This window comes from Mesoplodon bidens, assembly GCF_964165515.1.
Source record: "Mesoplodon bidens genome assembly, chromosome: 9".
Classification (NCBI taxonomy): domain Eukaryota; kingdom Metazoa; phylum Chordata; class Mammalia; order Artiodactyla; family Ziphiidae; genus Mesoplodon; species Mesoplodon bidens.
In genome coordinates, this window is record NC_138166.1 from 103,717,012 (window position 1) to 103,736,656 (window position 19,645).

General features: G+C 43.7%; 1 protein-coding gene across 5 annotated transcripts in view; it reads left to right on the plus strand.

Moving 5' to 3' along the window:
- Positions 1-19,645, plus strand: part of DPP6 (dipeptidyl peptidase like 6) — a gene marked incomplete at both ends in the record, with an annotated part of 1,069,187 nt that overhangs the window by 858,073 nt on the left and 191,469 nt on the right. For 4 of the 5 annotated variants that reach the window (XM_081243456.1, XM_081243458.1, XM_081243455.1 and 1 more), the window contains one exon: positions 1,589-1,670. The exons of the other annotated variant lie outside the window; for it this stretch is intronic. In XM_081243456.1, coding sequence (XP_081099582.1) covers positions 1,589-1,670 — 82 coding nt within the window. The remainder of the gene's footprint in view (positions 1-1,588; positions 1,671-19,645) is intronic. 5 annotated transcript variants of the gene reach the window in all.

A 19,645-nucleotide genomic window follows, 5' to 3' on the forward strand; every position in this document is an offset into this window, starting at 1 on the left:
TCCATGGTATTTGTTATTAATATTTTCTTCCAGTTTTCTATTGTTTGTGGGTTTTTGTCATGCAAAAATTTTTTAATTTTTATGTAAATTTACCCCTCTTTTATTTTATCACTTCTGGATTTTGAGTCATCCTTAGAAAGCCTTTCCCTCCACAGGGTTAGAGAGGAAATCACCTATGTTTATGAAAATACTTGGAAATATTAAAAACATACAAATGGTGGGATTTGTTAAAATCATGTGGAAGCTGGAATGTTAGACGCGCTTCCTCTTCTAACTGCCTGGGTACCAGCCTTCCCAGCCAGCTCCTCCTGTCATGGTCACCCCTTACTCCGTACCTTATCACCCACCTTCAGGCTTCCCTGGTTTCTCCAGACCCATCTCCATGCCATCTAAAACTACCCTGGGGCTTTGCAGACTATCTTGTCTTCCCTGACACTTTTTACTCTGAAATGTATTCTGCTTTGCCCTGATAGTATTGTTAAACATTTACTTCAGAATTTTCTACTGATTCAAGCTCTGAATCAGCACATCCTTACGCATTTCACCTCCCTTCCCTTCTTGCTTCGTCTTGGTTCAAGCAACTCCTAAAATTCACCGTCTTTAAAATTCACCAAAGACCACTCAACCCTAGTCTCTCTGCAGATGAATGAGCACATTCATAGCTGTGTCTTCTGCACAAGAAGCATCATAGCCGAGTGATAGATAGGGTGCTCCCCTGACAGTCTGGCCTATTCAGCAGGACACAGGGAACAGCAGCATCCAGAAGAAACATGGACCTCAGTCTCTCCTACACGTGAACACAGTGGTAGCTACAAAATATGCTGAAATATTTCATATTTACAAAAGTGTTTTTTTCTTTTTTGTTATGACTTTTATTCATTATTACCTTTATTTAAGTACATAGACGGGATTTTTTTTAGCATGGTGTTTTGCATATCAGTAAATTAAGAATGAAAAATGTAAGTGATGTTTGAAAGAAAAAAATCCTTCTCCCATGCTTCCTCTCACTCCTTCTCACCTCAGTGTCTCTCTGTCTCTCTGTCCCTCCCTCCCTCCCTCCTTATCAACACAAACCAAAGGGTGGACTCTGTCCTGAGACCACCGGTTTTAAAAGGTCAGAATGACCGGGCATTATGCTTGGGAAAACACCTATCTGCCAGGAAAGCCAAAGATGGAAACATAAGTTGTGGGGATTTATTACTGCATAGCTATGCATTTCCATTTTTAATTTTGACTATTATGGGTATTTTAAAGGCTGATCTACAGACCTCTCTGCATGTTCTCTCTTGATGAATATTTACTATTGAAGCTAAGCAGTGATGGATCTATTGCAGGTTCATGTAAATTTTATATACATATATAAATATATATAATTATATATATAAATATATAATTATATATATATATATATATATATATATCTGAAGAAATCTAATGGATGCTGAATGAGATGTTTTATTTAATAACACAAGTTCCTGAAATTGATTCAGTGGAAGACAAAGGAGTAAGTTTCAGCTGGAGGATAATCTTACAGCATCTTAAATGCTTGTTTCCCACCATTTTTCTTTGCTTGTTTTTTTTCTTTCAGGGATCCTCAAAGTCTAGATCCACCAGAAGTCAGCAACGCAAAACTTCAGTATGCAGGATGGGGCCCCAAGGGTCAGCAGCTGGTAAGCACGTCGCTTTCAGTGACCAACTTTCTGTGTTGAAGTTTCCGTTTTATAGACTGTATATATCTCACTATACTCAGAATCTGTGTTTGTGTGAATTTAAGTTTTGAAAAAGTCCCCCAGAACATCTGCATATGTAAATGGCCATTTCTTTTGCTTGAGAACCGTCTTGAATTGGGAGAGCATATGCCTTGGTTCTGGTACCCTTTATCCTTAAAGCAGCCCCTGACTGGAGCTGTGTGCTTATGGGCTATAGACGTACTGTGAATCTGAGATACACCTCGTCAGAGGGCCACAGATGGGAACGATCAGAATCATGGAATCATGAAAGGTTCTTCTGCTTTGCTCTTGGAGCTCTGGCTCTTTTCTTTGGCAGGTTTTATGAGAAAAGTCGATGTGCTGGCCGTGGTAGAGCCGGGCTCCCTGCCAGTAGCATCTGCAGAGTCCTCCACGGCTAGTGTGGCCCCCTCTGCATTACACTGACTATCTCCATGATTCCCACTCAAACTGGCAAAACTAAGATGTTTCAAGACACTGAATGGCCAGGATGGTGTCGTGCAAAGGGGTCTGAACAACCGGTTAGAAGACGAAGGTTCTAACCCTGGATGTTCACAAACCAGCTGCCAGGCTGCCGTCACCTGGCCCAGCCACTGAGTGGAAAATCTGGATGAGGTGGCCTTGCAGGTTTGTCCCAGCTCCAGCGTTGCATTTGTCCAACACCGGATGATAGTTGTCAGTTCCATTCAGGAGGCTGCAGAAGGTGTCTGCAGTTTGAAGATCAGGTGACATGGTGGCTGATCATGTCACCATTGTCTTCTACATCTTTAAGCTGATGAACAAAGCTGCATTTTAAAAGCTTTCTTTTCCCAGAAAAAGCACAGAAAATGATCATTTTTAAAAATCTTGGGGCAAGATTCTACTGGATAGGCTGCCTACTGTCTTAGGAAGTAAAATAGTCCTACTTTCCCCAACAGTACAATTATTTCTTTCTTGGTTTCGTATTCATTCCATTGCCTCAAACTGATTTGAAGAGACAGGAGGGAATCGGCCACAAGGCTGCTTTAGCTGTTCCCCGAGTGTTCCTGTGCTGCGCACTTAGTGAGCAGAGGTTTCCAAAGGCACGTTTAAGGATCTACACCAGTGACGGCAGGTCGGGAGGGTGCTGCAGGCTGACTCGGCAGGACGACAGCGGTCCTTCAACACAGTCAGGACCAGGAGAGGAAAGTCATCATTGCTCAAGGGCGCTAACTCTTACCCAAGGAGAAAGTGCAATTCCACAGGACACTGCAGAAGTCCTCAGTGTTTAAGACTTACGTGACTGATCTCTGATAGTTAAGTCCCTCTGAAAATCAACGATGGGAAACGTTTCTGGGAAGCAAATCTTTCCCACATCCATCAAGTCATTCCGTAAACATGACACTGCACCTCCGTAGAGGGCTCTCCCCTTTCTCCTTGGTCCTTTGGGGGCCCACGGCACCACTCGGGGAGGGCACGGGGAGTGGGCACCTTACTGCGTGGTCATTGTCCAGCCTTTTTATAGTCATCCGGAGAAGAACATCAAGACTTGGGCGTTGTCGGGATGTCTTTCTACCTGCCCAGTGATTCTCACTAAACCTGCAGACTCACGTGGGCCCGTGGGAGAGGCCGGATGCTATAACAAGGCCGTACCCCCTAGGCCTGCCTTCTGGAAAGGGATTGCAATTTAAGGAAAAACCAACCCACAGCTGCAAAAGGAGGTGGTGTGTATTGCATGCATGCACACGCACACACGCTTTAGGATTCTGTCTAGAATGCGGGGCAGCTGGGGCCCTGGGCTGATCATTCTCTGGGCAGCTTACTCATGGGCCATTCCCTCCCCTGCCTGAAGCCACCGCTGCCTCCTGGCCAATTGGCTTTACACTCATGCCAGGCTGCCCAGTGGACGGGGCTGGGTTAAGTGATTACAGAAGTTATTATATTCATCTCTTAAAGAATAACCGGCAGCAAAACTAGGCATCACCTTCTCTGAGAAAGCTCCCCTGCCCACACGGCAGGTGGCATCTCCAGGTGCCCACGTGTCACCGTGCACTCTCCTATCACACACAGTTTCCTGCCCCCACATCTCTCCGGTGAGGTGGCCTTTGGTCTGAGCCTCGAGCACTTTTCATCTGTGTGTTCTGAGTGCCTAGCTCAGCGCCTGGCGCTGAGGAAATATTTGTTGAGGTCAAAAGTGAACGCATGAATGGACGGGTTAATAATCAGTTGATACATTCTTGTGGTCCTCAGCCACTTAAACATAAAATAATTGGATGGAGACAAATAGCCAGAATCTGCGTGTATGTTTAGGATATTACCAACGGGGTGGGAAGCTCAGCTTCCTTTCTGCTTCAAGGAAATAAAGGTTCGGTTAAGTAGTGATTGCTGATAGTTGAGCTTAGTACCAGAAGTACTCATGTGCTCATGGAATTTTTGAGTTTTTAAACTTTTTTAACTTTGCAGTTTTTATTATACTGTTCTTGTACTGAGTCTAGTAGGCAGTACAGCTCATCACTTAGAAAATATCCTATAGCCTGGAGCAGGGGTCAGCAAACTTTTCCCGTAAGGGGCCAGGTAGTAAATGTTTTAGGGGATCAAATGCCCTCTTGGCTGTCCTTACCTGGGGAGGCCTGACCCCTGGGACCAGCACCCAGTTGACTGGTACTCCCAGTGGGCACTCTTGCCAAAGATAATTCAAAACCCACAAGCAGACCTTGTAAACACTAACGAATCTCATTGCCTTTTTATTTTAAAAAGTAAATATTGCTCCCCAAAGGAAACCGACTCTAATTTTAATGAGTAATTCTCCTTCGGGAGCACAGAACACAGCTGCAGTTAAAGTTCACCAGAGAACCTTCCCAGCATCGCCGCCTCCTTGTGAGGAGGGGTCTCAGCGATGCCTTTGGGTCGGGAACCCCATAGACCACAGGAAGATGACACCGGGCCCCAGGAGGGGCTTAAAGGCGTTTCCTCCAGCGCCTCCACGTGCCCTCCAGTTAGTGGCTCTTACCTTTTAGGGTAGGTTTTGTTAGACCTTCGATCACATCATAGGTCATGAACACTGCCTGACTGGTCCCTGCACTGTTGGAGGGGAGGGAAAACCTTGACCTTGGGGAGGCCTCCATTCTGCCGGAAGGTCGCTTCAGAAATGGTGCTGGTCTGTGGTCTTGGTTGTTCAAGACGGATAACCAGGTTGTTTCCAGAATTTGACATCATCTACTGAAAGCCTAGAGATAGGAAAATGGATTTGGATAGATTAAGTGGGATTAAGTGAGAAAATACATGTAAAACTTTGAACAGATTCCCCCCCCCTTGCTTCCCCTTTCTCCCATTATTTATGGAGTCAGTGTACGTAGTGATTTACACTAAAACATAAACTATATCAAAATTTCTCTCCATATTGTATCATTCTCCAGGTATCCTCTGCAGATGAGTCTCTGCCTAAATTGAGAATGTCTCTGAGTTCTTTGACCTTTTCGTGAAGCTCTGCCCCCGTGCGTGTTTGTCTATTTATGTGAGGTTTTGTCTCTGCTGCCCTAGAATAAGATCAAATTATCCTTTCATTTCCTTGCATGTCATCTCTGCTAGAGACATTTAGTAAAAACACACAAACACTGAGGGCAGCTGCAGTGGCCTTCTTTGTGCTTACGGCTGACGGCGTTTGAGTTCAGGCCTCTTCAGGGCACCTTGCGGGCTAACACACCAGCACAGGGAACTTGCTGAATTTGTCGCATAGCAATGTTTTCTTTTAGAACCAAGTGACGTGGGAACTTCTGCAATCGCGACTGCACAGCATTAGACAACATTAAGGATTTGAGGCTGGAGTCTGTGCAGGTCCACTTGGTGGATCAGAGACAAAGAGACTGGGTCTCTCTTTGCTTGGCCTGCTCCCAGGATGGGGACAAATGAACAATAAGGCAGTTGGGAAGTCTTCAGAATTGCAAAGTGAAGAGCAAGCAGAGAGGTTGGTGAAGGAACCTGGTGGCGGACAGGGCTGGCGCCATCCTTGGGGAGCGGATGGGGATGGGGATGTGGCAGCCCAGTGGAAGAAAACTAAGGAGTGCCCAGGGCTCTGCACCCCCTCAGAAGAGGAAGCTGACTTACCCATCATCACCCAGGGCGGGAGGCTGAGGCACGGATGACAGTGAGCTGCTGCTCTGTGTCTCCCTGGAGACCAGAGAACACAGTGAAGCATGTTTACCAAAGTTGGGATTCACCTTGACTTCACGATGACATGGCTTGTTAGACCTTAGGATACTTTTCCAGGCAAAGTCATGGATAGAATAATTTATCCAGGAGAGTCAAGGAGTCTTTGTTTAACAAAGTTGCTTTTTTTCACGAACGGTTCAGATATCAGCTCTCCTGACAAGGTCTCAGGGCAGTGGGGACTGGACTCCTAAGCATTTGCCCACAGCCCCAGAACTCTTGGGGGGTGACAGATGTGGCCTGTCAGCCAGCTAAACGTGAAGGACCTGGCAGGCCAGTCCTTTTGTGTATGCACAGTTTGGACGCTCATCTGTTTACTGAACACTCCCCGTGTCCTGGACCTTCTGCCAGCTCCTGGAGCTGCAGAAGAGAGGCATGGTTCTTTCCTCACCGACTTCCGCTTCTGATGGAAGGTGCCTCTGTCACCACGGTCAACAGCTCTTGGCAACCGTGATTGCTTTGTGTTGCGCAGTCACCCTCAGAAATGTTCCCCGCCCCGTCTCTGTCCACTCCGCCCAGGCTTAGTGTCCTGTCCACAGCGGGAGCTGCAGGAGATCGGTAGCTGCCCGAGCCTCTTGGACCCTCCAATCTGGATAAAATGATTCTGCTGGCACAAAGCCCTCCCAGGTCTCTCCCTGCTCAGCCAAGACACCAAAGTCCGGGCCTCCTCCCAGGAGTGACTAGCTCACCTGCTGTCCTGTTGATTCTGTCCAGCCCCACACGTCCATCGGGCTTTCCTCCCCGAGTTCCAGCAGCCTTTCCTCATGGAAACCTTTACACCTGTGTTCTCCGAGTTACCTGGTGGAGACACCTTTGCAGAGTCTTGGGCCAGGCTGTACCTTAGTGATGATTACACTTCTTAGGCCTGGGATGTAACAGCTGTGACTCTAAAGGACTGAGACTGCTCTAAGGAAACTAAACTTTAAAAGTCAACTTCTTAGGAGTCCTTTTGTGTCAGTGCTGTTTTCCCGCCTACTTAACAATACCATTTTATCAAAGGAGGTTATTTTTCTTTCTAACATGTCACCAGCAAAAAAAAAAAAAAAAAAAAAAAGAAAAGAAAGCGAGGGTCTTACTTCACCTGTTCACTGGCACTGGCTCATGCTTCTTCCTCCCAGATGGCATCACAATACACTTCTATGGGTCAGTGGAGGGTTCAGGAAAATCCAGGCGGAAGGTTTTTGCACTCCCACTGGGTCACTTCATAGGATTCGAGTTACCACTTTAAAGAAAACAAATTTTTATTTTTATTTTTTTCCTCTAAATACAACCTTTATTCTGATCCTTAAATTTTTGATGAAGTATTTTCATTTTCACTCCCTTCCAAACCATTTGTAATTGCAGATTTGATTTCTTTTTGTTTGTTTGTTTTTTTGTTTGTTTTTTGTTTTTTTTTTTGTGGTACGCTGGCCTCTCACTGCTGTGGCCTCTCCCGTTGCGGAGCACAGGCTCCGGACGCGCAGGCTCAGCGGCCATGGCTCACAGGCCTAGCCGCTCCGCGCCATGTGGGATCCTCCCGGACCAGGGCATGAACCCATGTCCCCTGCATCGGCAGGCGGACTCTCAACCACTGCGCCACCAGGGAAGCCCCTGATTTCTTTTTTGATCCAAAGTATTTTATTAATTATAATTTCAATCTATTTATAAAAACTACTTATTCCTAGCTTTATTTTAATCATAGAGCATGCCCTATACAGTTTCTTTAGCCAAGTATGTAATTAATTCTTGTAAACATTCTATGGATATATATACACGATGTATTTTTCCATTTAAAAACTATAAAATTGTATTATTCAGTTCTTTTTTTATGTCCTCATTTTTTTTTTTGCGGTACGCGGGCCTCTCACTGCCGCGGCCTCTCCCGTTGCTGGAGCACAGGCCCCAGACACGCAGGCTCAGCGGCCATAGCCCACGGGCCCAGCCGCTCCGTGGCATGCGGGATCCTCCCGGACCGGGGCACGAACCCGTGTCCCCTGCATCGGCAGGTGGACTCCCAACCACTGCGCCACCAGGGAAGCCCTGTCCTCATTTTTGATCTAACACAGCTGTCTAATTCTGAAATAGGCAGAATAAAGGTTACCAGTATATTTGTGTTTTGATTAAATTTTAATTGCTTTTCTATGTATTTTTGCTTTATATTCAGTTGCTATGCATTGTGATGTGGGAAGGCTTATGACAGGTATACGTTTATTCTGTCTAGTATTTTTAACCTAAATTCATTATCTGATTTTATTTTTTTTATTTGAAAACGAATTTTTAAAAATAGCTCATTACCACTGTAAAAATTCATGCTACCGAAATGTCAGTAATTCAGCATAAGATACTAGATGAAGAGGTTGTTCTTGAAAACACTTTGTCAGATGGAATAAATGGCAGACAGAATAGACTCGAGGATTGGAGTGCATTTGCCTCCTGCCCCTCGCAGGTGTAGGTGCCTGCAGAGAGCTTGGCAGCCGTGGGGAAGACCTCAGCTCTCGGGGTGACAGCCAAGTGCAGATAGAAGGGCCCAGTGGGTGGTGCTCACCCTGCAACACTGAGCTCAAAGGATGGGCAGCTGTAGCCAGGACACCTTCCACTACACCGGGAGTCCGGGAACCCAGCCAGATGTGAACCTAGAAGCCCGAGCTAGCATCACAACCACCTCCTCCGTCTCGGAGTCTGAAGGCCCCCATCCGAAGCCTTAAAAGCAGAAGGAAGTTTTATTGAATTTGTTTTGGTTTTCAAGGACCATTAATAACAAAAACATTGGACTTGAAGGGTCATATTCCGATCCTGCTGCTGGCACGTGCTAAAGGCATGGTCTGGATTAAGATACTTAACTTCTCAAGACCTCAGTTGCCTCATCTGTAAAATGGAGATAACAATGCATATCTTGTAGGGGTCACCATGTGGATTAAGTTAATCTGCTTAAAGTACATGGCGTGGAACGTGGTATGAAGAAAGTGCTTGCTGAGGGATGGCGTTTATTGTTGTTCTTGCTGTTAGGGTTATTATGTGGCTTAACCAAAATGTAGAGAATGAGAACAAAATATGAATTTCATCAGATGAGAGTCTGGTATGTGTAGGAAGTTGAGTGGGGCTGCGTTTGATAGAGCGGGGCGATGCCCAGCTATAATGGAGGGTCTGGGTGGGGGGCCAGGGGCTGTCTCTTCCCCGACTCTTCTCCGACTCGTAGCGGGGAGGGAAGCTGTTCGCCAGATGCACCATCAACTCCTATGCCTCTAAGCCTTTGGCTCCACATAGGTTTTCAAACATGTGTCTCTTTAGAAAAGACTGTTACCAGGTGACAATTCCCCTGTGCTGATGCCACTGCAGGATTATCCCTGGAGGAGCAGAGAGAATACGTTCCTTATAAGAAGCCTGGGCAGTATATATATATATGTATAAAAGCCCATGCCACTCTCTCTCTTCGTCCCAGCTTACCCTTCCCCCTCCCCGTGTCCTCAAGTCCATTCTCTATGTCTGCGTCTTTATTCCTGTCCTGCCCCTAGGTTCTTCAAAACCATTTTTTTTTAATTCCACATATATGTGTTAGCATACGGTATTTGTTTTTCTCTTTCTGACTTAACTTCACTCTAAATAGATAGCTAGTGGGAACTGCTGCATAGCACAGGGAGATCAGTTCGGTGCTTTGTGTCCACCTAGAGGGGTGGGATAGGGAAGGTGGGAAGGAGATGTAAGAGGGAGGAGAAATGGGGATATATGTATACGTATAGCTGATTCACTTTGTTACAAAGCAGAAACTAACACACCATTGTAAAGCAATTATACTCCAATAAAGATGTTAAAAAATAAATAAATAAAATATATCCTACAAAATAAAATAAAATAAAATAAAAAAATAAGGAGCCTGGGAAGTCAATGCCCAGAACATATTCATCCTCTAACTGGAAGCTAGTTTCATTGGACCATCATCTCCCCACCCTTCCCCCCACCCCACCCTCTGCCCCCTGGTGACCACCATTTTACTCTCGGTTGCCATGAGTTCGGATTTTTTAGATTCCACATATAAATGAGATCATACAATACTTGTCTTTCTGTCTGACTTATGAAATGCTAATTAAGTGAGTGGAAGGAGGTAATCGTTTTGCAGTAGAGAAGTGTATCAATCAATGTTGTACACCTTAAACTTACCCAGTGATACATGTCAGTTACATTTCAATAAAGCGGGGGGGTCAGGCGGGAATCTAAACAAGCCTGTGGGACCTCCTGTCTCCTCCTCCCTCCTGTAAACCAGAGTCCCCAGCCCTGGGACCTCCAGCTGGTCGCTGTTCTCCAGTCCTTACCGGCAGCCACAGGGAACTGAGCAGAAATGGAGGAGCTGCCTCCCCCAGGTCACAGCCTCCAAGGGCATTACTGCTCACCCAGTTCTGGAAACAAAGGGGGCAGGTAGCATTTCATCCACGTTGACAAATCCAATGAGGGGAGAAAGATGGATCTTTTCAACAAGAGAAGATTATTTAATGAAACGTCCCAGACATGGGGAGAACCAGACTGAAGTGACACCCCATTAATAACTTATAAAAGTCTCTAATCAGTTTGGGTTAATTTGGTATTCATCGTTAAAACATTCATCATGGGCACTGAAGTCCATGACAGCAGCCAAGAAATTAATTCACGGGGATGGAAATCGCCTTATGTGTCCTCAAATAACGGATGGAGCCGGTTTAGTGAGTGATTTACTAGCTCTGCGAAGGGCACCCTTCAAATGTAAGGCAATGTGTTATCCCTTCACGGCTCTGTGCGACTCAGTCACTTTAAATTCACTTGCACTCACGTACGTAAGCTGAGTTTTCAGCACATAACCTGAATGGATGGGGCGGAGCTACCCGGTGGTCACGGTCAGAGAACCAGGACGATCGGGAAGGGGTTGCCAGGGCTTCTCCCTTTGACCAGCAGGTGCTCTGAAGATACAGGGGTTTCAAAACACAAAGGCGACTTCGTCATTGGGGCGTTATAGAGGAAGTGCGGAAAGCAGTGTAATCAGTACATCATGATTCAGTGCAGATTCTTTTTAACTTCTGTCATGCTGTGTGAATATGAGGGGTATAAGAGAAAATTCATTCTCAAAACAGTATGAAAATATATAGTAAGAGTCATAAAGACATTCCTGCATTTTAGCACAGAAACCCCTGTTAAAGAGAAGCCAAAAGCTGTATAAACAAAGACATTCATAATGCTATTATCTATAATAAAGATTTCAAAGGCTGGAAATATCCTATGTGTTTATAGGAGAGCAGTTTGGTAAAGTATGGGACATTGACAGGATGAGCCATTATACAACCATCAAAAAGTAGCAGGTAGGGCTTCCCTGGTGGCACAGTGGTTGAGAGTCCGCCTGCCGATGCAGGGGACACGGGTTCGTGCCCCGGTCCGGGAAGATCCCACATGCCGCAGAGCGGCTGGGCCCGTGAGCCATGGCCGCTGAACCTGCGTGTCCGGAGCCTGTGCTCCTCAACGGGAGAGGCTGCAACAGTGAGAGGCCCGTGTACCGCAAAAAAAAAAAAAAAAAAAAAAAAAAAAAAAGTAGCAGGTAGACTGTATAGGAACAGGGGAAATATACCATCTACTAAATAAGATTAGGACTGTTTGGTATATATTTGCATATGGGGAAGGATAACCATTTGGGCCTGGCCAGACTATGGGCATTTTACCCGCTTCTAAAAGTTTCTTGGATGAGCAACATTACATATTCATTAAAAATTGAAAAGAAAACGTATTGTCAAGGGCAAGGTTTAGGAATTCCACTCAGTAGACGTGTGTTCCAGCCAAGGGGGGTGGGGGTCAAGCGTGGAGGTTTTTGCAGACTGGTCCTTGGGACGAGGGTGCCTTCAGTCCCACTGGGTTCAAAGCACTGTGCATGTGCCCTTTGCCCCAGGCTCTGCTGCAAACCCTCAGGAGGGATTTTCCAGAATTTACTTGTAAGCCAAAAGCAATTAAGAGGAAGGTGGACTCGGGGTTGAAAACCGGTCCTGACCTAGTTGTGCACGTAGATCTGTGAAGATAAACCATGTTCTCTTCCTCATCAGAGCTTCCCTAATGCGATCGTGATGGGAGCAGTGTATTATTTTTTTTATAAAGAATCTAATTTTGAAGGGTGCCCACATCAGCCTTGAGAATATTAGGTTAGAGGATTTCAGGGTAATCTATCAAATAGAATTTAAAAGCAGGACCAGAGTTCTACATTAAGAAAGAGTGCATTTAATGATAGATTCCTTAGATAATGTAACAAGGCAGTTATAAATTAACCTTTTTAGACTTTAGGACGTGGGGTGCAGGCCACAGTTCCATTTGCAGCCACGGACAAACCCATCATTTCCCATTATGTGCAGAACAGGTTCTGGACATTGATATTCCTTTCCAGTAGCCTCGGGGGTGATCTACACTATCTGTGCTGCTAAGAATCTCTTTAGTGTCTGTAATGGACTTGCAGGATATTTTGTGGACTTCTCCTATTTGGGTGGAGGGACCACCTCTTTCTCATAATTCCTAAAATGGCTCACAATTGGAAAATATCAAAGTAATGGCTCCATCTATTCGTCTCCATGAAATAACCATGACTTGTTCTTTCTCTAAACTGCTGTAATATTGTCAGCCCTACTTATTGCGGCAGTTAATCAGCTTCCTCGTTTTATTATTCAACTTTTTCACTTGTGAATAACTTTATTTCCCAGACCACATGTAAGCTCTTCAAGGACAAAGAATGTTTTTCACTACATTTCGATCTTCCGCAGCCCAAGGCTCCACTGAGCAGAGTCCAGCTTCTCAGCAAATACCTGGTAAATGAGTTGTATCCCAGAGGGAAAATAAACTTAAATGTCAGATATATGGACACAAGGTCCAAAATTCATGGAAATAGAAACAATTGATGTTGCAAATTAAAAATTTTAAGATTTAGCAACTTGTCTGATGCTTCAGACCGTGAACAGTTCAGCAGTTCAGACTGTGATCGACACATGGAAAGAATTCTGGATTTTTGAGTAGGACTTTTTTTTTTCATAAATGTTTGCTATGCTTTGAAAGATCTCAAAACAAAGATGTGAATTTTCACTATTAAAACTTGTCAAGAAGGACAGGTTGGACTGAGTCTCCTGACCAAAGAGTGGGAACTCTTTGGTTTTCCCCAGGAATTGCAGAGTACAAACGCACCCCTTCTTGCCCCCCAAGATGCAGGTGATTTCATTCTGTTTGCTATCAGAGGGGACAGTCAGACCTCACTGATGTGTGTCCTCACTCACCCTCTGGTTACTGCGTCTGGGTTGGTGAACAGCACAGAGACACGCAGGGCACCAGACAGAAAGTGTTTAGCTCGTGTGAAACAAGATGCTTCTAAGAACTTTATCAGCATCTTGGGCAGTTATGTGGGAATGATTCTTCTGCCTTTTCTTCAAAACAGACCTCCCAGCACTCCTTTATAACACCGTGTCAACCCTTACTGACTATCAGAAATCAGTTACAAATTTTGGAAAGTCACAATACTTTATTTTTTTAAAGAGCCCTTCTCGATACCAGTGTCTTCTTTCTGCCCTTTGACACGGTTATTCCCACAATCCATGAGGCTTTATTTTAGTCACCTGACTCCTGGGGAATGCGGGTGTCTCCTTATGACAGAACAAAGATGCGAGTGAGCATAATTAATCCATGAGTCAATTTAAAAAAACAGACCTAGTTTTATGTATTTTACAGTGTGTTTATTTTATGTGTATCGTGGCTGAAATTTAGTTCAGTTCAGTCATTTCCATTTATAAAGGATAATTAGCAAATTTGTGAATTGATTTTTCTGTTTGTTCTTCAATTTGAAAACCTAATCATTTGTCTGACTGGTTTTAGTTTTTACCATAATGGCTTTGATGGCCATTAACATCTGGAATTATGTTTTAATGTCCTCAGCTGGGCTTGGTTTAATGAGTGTAAATCACACATGTTGGTAAGCCAAGGCTAGGCCAATACTTTTATCTGACATCTCCCCAGCCCCGGTCTCCCCAGAGTCGTTGCCCACGTGAGCAATGCCTGGCCCGAACTTACCCAGACTCAGAATCTGAACTCACCATTGTTTCTGCCAAGCCTTCTGTGGCTACACTTGCAGTAATTGCTACTCAGTAAAAGGACCACCATCTCTTCCGCTGCCCAAGTCAGAAACCTGGCATCCGTGACTCCTCTGCCGTCCTCATCCCCAACTGGACCCATCAACAAGTCCTGTGAATTCTACTGTCCTGGTACTGGTACAGGCCCCATCCTGTCCTCTCCATTCCCATCATCACCTCCCACTGGACCCCTGTGATAGCTGCTGGCTTGGCCTCCTGCCCCGAGTCTACCCTGCTCCAGAACGTTGTGTAACTGAGGGATCATGTTGACCTTCTATGTCAAGTCCTTCCCCTGCTGCATTGCCTTTAGGGGAAAGCCCAGACCCCGTAACGCTCCTGAGGTGCTGCCCCTGACACTGGTCTCCCCATCCCAGGCTGAGGACCAGTCATAATGAACACTCTGCAACTCCCCAGACGTCCCAGACCCTCTCCCCTCTGCGCATGTATCCCCGCTGTCCCTGCACTCTAGACCACATTGCTAATCCCACCCTTCACCCCGACCCCGACCTCCTTTGCCTGGTGAAAGCCACCTTCTGGCCTCAAGAAGTATTCCCAGATCCTCACCCACAGCCGTGATTGGGCTGGAGACCCGCTGCTCGTTCCCCTCCCCCCACACCGTGGTCCTCCACATGCTCATCATTCTGTGTGTCAGCTCCTTAAGAACAGGTACCTTCTCCTCTTCACTGATGTATCCTCAGCCCTGAAGTACAGACTTGACTGTTCATAAGCACTGAATGAGTATGCAAAGGCTGATTGAGGGACTTGATCCATTAAGGCATATTATTGTTTTTATTGCAGTATAGTTGATTTACAATATTGTGTTTTACAGCATTGTGTTAGCTTCCCGTGTACAGCAAAGTGATTCTGTTATACATATATATACATTTTCATTTTCGTATTTTTTTCCATTATAGTTTATCCCAGGATACTGAATATAGTTCCCTTCGCTATTAAGCAGGTCCTTGTTGTTCATCCATTCTAAATATAATAGTTTGCATCTGCTAATCCCGAACTCCCAATTTATCCCTCCCCCATCCCCTTCCCCTTTGGTAACCATAAGTTTGTTTTCTATGTCTGAGTCTGTTTCATAAATAAGTTCATTTGTGTCATATTTTAGATTCCACAGATAAGTGATATCATATGATATTTGTCTTTGTCTGACTTATTACTTCACTTAGTATGATAATCTCTAGGTCCATCCATATTGCTGCAAATGGCATTATTTCACTCTTTTTTAAGGCTGAGTAATATTCCATTATATTGGGTTGGCCAAAACATTCGTTCAGGTTTTTCTGTAACATCTTATGGACAAACCCAAACGAAATTTTTGGCCAACCCAGTGTATATGTGCCACACCTTCTTTGTACGTTCCTCTTTATCCATTCCTCCAATATCTGGACATTTAGGTTGCTTCCATGTCCTGACTATTGTAAATAGTGCTGCTATGAACATAGGGGTGCATGTATCTTTTTGAGTTAGAGTTTTCATCTTTTCCAGATACATGGCCAGGGGTAGGATTGCTGGATAATATGGCATCTTTGTTTTTAGTTTTTGAAGGAACCTCCATACTCTTCTCTATAGCGGCTACAACAATTTGCATTCCCACCAGTAGTGTAAGAGAGTTCCCTTTTCTCCACACCCTCTCCAGCATTTATTGTTTGTGGACTTTTTAATGATGGCCATTCTGACTGGTGTGGGGTGGTACCTCATTGTAGTTTTGATTTGCATTTCTCGAATAAGCGATGTTGAACATCTTTTCATGTGCCTTTTGGCCATCTGTATGTCTTCTTTGGAGAAATGTCTATTTAGGTCTTCTGCCCATTTGTTGATGGGGTTGTTTCATTTTTTTGTTATTGAGTTGTATGAGCTGTTGTGTATTTTGGAAATTAAATCCTTGTCGGTTACATTGTTTGCAAATATTTTCTCCCAGTCCATAGGTTGTCTTTTCATTTTGCTTCTGGTTTCCTTTGCTGTGCAAAAGCTTGTAAGTTTGATTAGGTCCTGTTTGTTTATTTTCGCTACTTAAGGCATATTGTTTACCCAAAGTGAAAATCAGTTAGTTACCTCTTCTGATATAAGCATAAACCTGAGGTGCATTTGTCATATTTTTCCTGTATTTTCACCTGTTGTAACTGGCCTTCCATCTTAGGCCATAACTTGTAACATACCTCCCTTAAGTCTTAACCTTTGCAGCCTCCAAATGAGTTATAATTACCCATGACGTGATGTTCAAGCTCAGGCTCAGGGAACTTCCAGCAAATTTCCAGATTAAAAAAAAATTATAATTGCATGTGCATGTATTTATTTCATTAAACTAATTTTCTCCATGGCCATACAAGCTCATATTTTCTAAATTCGCTGAGAAATGTGAATGTTTAACAGAATTTGAATCATTAAGATGTGCTCTGAAGTCACCGCTCTCTATTTCCTATGATTGTAATCATCCCAGGACAAGGTTCGTGGTGGACTTGCTGAGTGAATTCTGTCTTTTAAATTTCCTGTTACTGTATTACAAGATTAACTGACTCCCAGATCTTCTTATCAAAAGGCACAGAATAATAAAAGCATAAATTCATCAGTCAGTGGAAAAGTAAACTATCAATTGTAGGCTGATGAAACATAACAGAACCTCACTGTAGCACATCTCATTGTTCTGTGGCCTCAGCCATCTCCCCACATCCCTGTTGGATCGTATCTGAACAGTAAATCAGTGTCATAACAAAGCAGCCTGTCAAGCAGCTGGTAGGCCTGCCTTTCACCTCCTGTGTCATAAGGAAATGTGCCAGTGTTTTTGTAATTTCCCAATGAGGTGGCAGAGTCTGTAAATCCTTTCTTCCAACAACCCTACAATTTTATTGGCCAAGCGTTCAACGGTCTGGTACACATTTAATGAAAACAAAGGGTTACGGTGGTAGGTGATTGTTTGAACTAGTGGTTCTTAGCTACTCTTTGACTTTTATAAAGACCAGTGCCTGGGCTCCATGCCCAGGGATTCTGGTGTGTTTGCACCAGGCAGGGCGTGGGCACTGCTAAATATCAACGCTCCCAGGAGCTTCTCATGTGCAGCCAGATTTGAGCATCACGGGTTCAGATGCCGGCAGGCTGGGTGGGGACTGCATGGTCTCTTTAATTACTCTGAAGCCTCGTGGACACCGTGCCAACTTCACAAAAAAACAAAGAATCTGTGAGATTATGTTTTTAATCACCAGGACTATAGCAAAGGAGTGTGTTGCATATAAAATCTCCAATCATTAGAACATTCCCAATGAAACCTTCACTTCCCGATGTCGGTGGTCCCTCGTCGGGTCAGTGGGCACATCCAGGCAGATGCTGACTGCACTGCAGGTTGCCTTGGTCCTGGCCAGTCAATTCAATTCAAAGTTAAGATCAAGATGTTACAAAATTATTGTGTTTTCTTTTTCTTCTAGCTCTGGGTGAGGAGTCATTGCCCACGTTGATAGACATTTTATGCATGTTAATAATTTTTTGTGATTTTCTCCAATCAAATCTATAAACAACAAAGTCTACTAAAAAGACAGCCATAACTAGCAAAAGTGCTAGATTTCAGACAGCAAGTTGTCACTACGTGGCTGCTTGGGTTGGGACATAATAGCTAATAATAAAGCAACCCTCTATTTAGGGCTTCCAAGGCACCAATTACCAAGACAGGCATTTCACATATATTGTCTCTTTTGTTCACCGTATCTCCATTTAACAGTGAGAAAATTGAAGTTCAGAAAATGTAAGTTGTTTCTCCAAGATCATGTATTAATGATGGTATCATAACAGAAACCCAAGTCCTGCTTTTTTATCTGCACCAAACTGTACGTCTGGGTTCAGTGTCTTCAGCTGAAAAACCAGAATGACTTATCTTGAGACCAAATGAGTTCATGTCTGTGAAAAGTCTTTGAAAATCCCTTAAATGCCCTGAAAATGCAAAGTGTTATTACTGGGAATGATGATATTTGTATTCAAGGCCACCCATATGAAACATTTTTGCAATATCAAGAAACTGGCTGTCTTCTGATACGGCCGCTGTTGTAATTAATCTAACACACTTATCTTTCTCCCTACTCGCCTTCTAAAAGGAAATGAAACATTGACCTAACTGTGATATTTCATCTGAAATCTCTGCAGCTTCCATAAATGAGCTGTCAGGGCCCCAGAGCAGGCACTAAACCCCAACCGGAATAAAGTGTTCCTTCTGTAAGAGACGGATCATTAGTCCAGTGGGACGTACTCACACTTGAGTGATGTGCAAAGCCTTTTTAGAGGGTTAAACAAATAAAACTCTGAGTGTCCCCTTCCCCGGGGGTGACCTAAACATTTTTTGTTTTAGTTTTCTACCTTTAACTATTTTCTGTTTCAGATGCATTTTTATATCTTAATGAAATACTTTGTAAAGGCAAAGAATATATATGAAGTGTGAAGAATAATAAAATGAAGACCCACACACCGTCCACTCAGCATGGAACATGGAACATGGTCTCACTCCCCTCCTCCACCTGACAACCAGACTCTGAATTTTCTTTACTCATTCCTGCTATTTTTTTTATAAATTTATTTTATTTACTTATTTTTGGCTGCATTGGGTCTTTGTTGCTGCGCACGGGCTTTCTCTAGTTGTGGCGAGCAGGGGCTACTCTTCGTTGCAGTGCGTGGCCTTCTCATTGTGGTGGCTTCTCTTGTTGTGGAGCGTGGGCTCTAGGGTGCATGGGCTTTAGTAGTTGCAGCACGTGGGCTCAGTAGTTGTGGCTCACAGACTCTAGAGCACAGGCTCAGTAGTTGTGGCACACGAGCTTAGTTGCTCTGCGGCATGTGGGATCTTCTGGGACCAGGGCTCGAACCCGTGTCCCCTGCATTAGCAGGCAGATTCTTAACCACTGCGCCACCAGGGAAACCCTCCTGCTATTTTTTGAGAAGTTTTACCACATGCTGATGAATCCCTGAACAATATATCAGTTATGGTTTTAACTTTAAATAACTATTGCCATACCTTGTATGTACTCCTGTTCCTTGATTTCTGCACTCAACACCATTTGTGATATTTGTAGATATTTGTGATACATGTAGCTGTAATTGAACATTTTTCAATGTGACTTGGTTGTCCATTGTACAAATATGTCCCAGTGAGTTTATCCAGTCCCCTGCCCATGAATATGCAGTTCATTTCTAGTTAGTTTTAAATTTTTTTTAGTTTTGTTAAGTATATGTTGCTCATTTCCTGGTACACATGTGCCAAAGTTTCTGTGGGTTTTAATTTGCATATAATTGATTACTAATGAGGTCGAACATTTTTTACAGGTGTAATTATTGTTTATATTACATCTTCTGTAAAATGCTTGTTCATGCCTTACCTATTTTTCTTTTGGGTCACGTGTCACTTTCTTATTGATATGTACATTTTCTTTATGTAGTGTTTTTTTACAAAATTAATATGCAGAAATCTGTTGTGTTTCTTTTTTATTGAAGTAGAGTTGATTTACAATGTTGTGTTAGTTTCAGGTATACAGCAAAGTGATTCAGTTATATATATATATATATATGTATAATATATACATATATATGTATTCTTTTTCAGATTATTTTCCATTATGATTTATCACAGAATATTGAATATAGTTCCCTGTGCCATACAGTGGGTCCTTGTCCTTAAATATTCCAAATTCT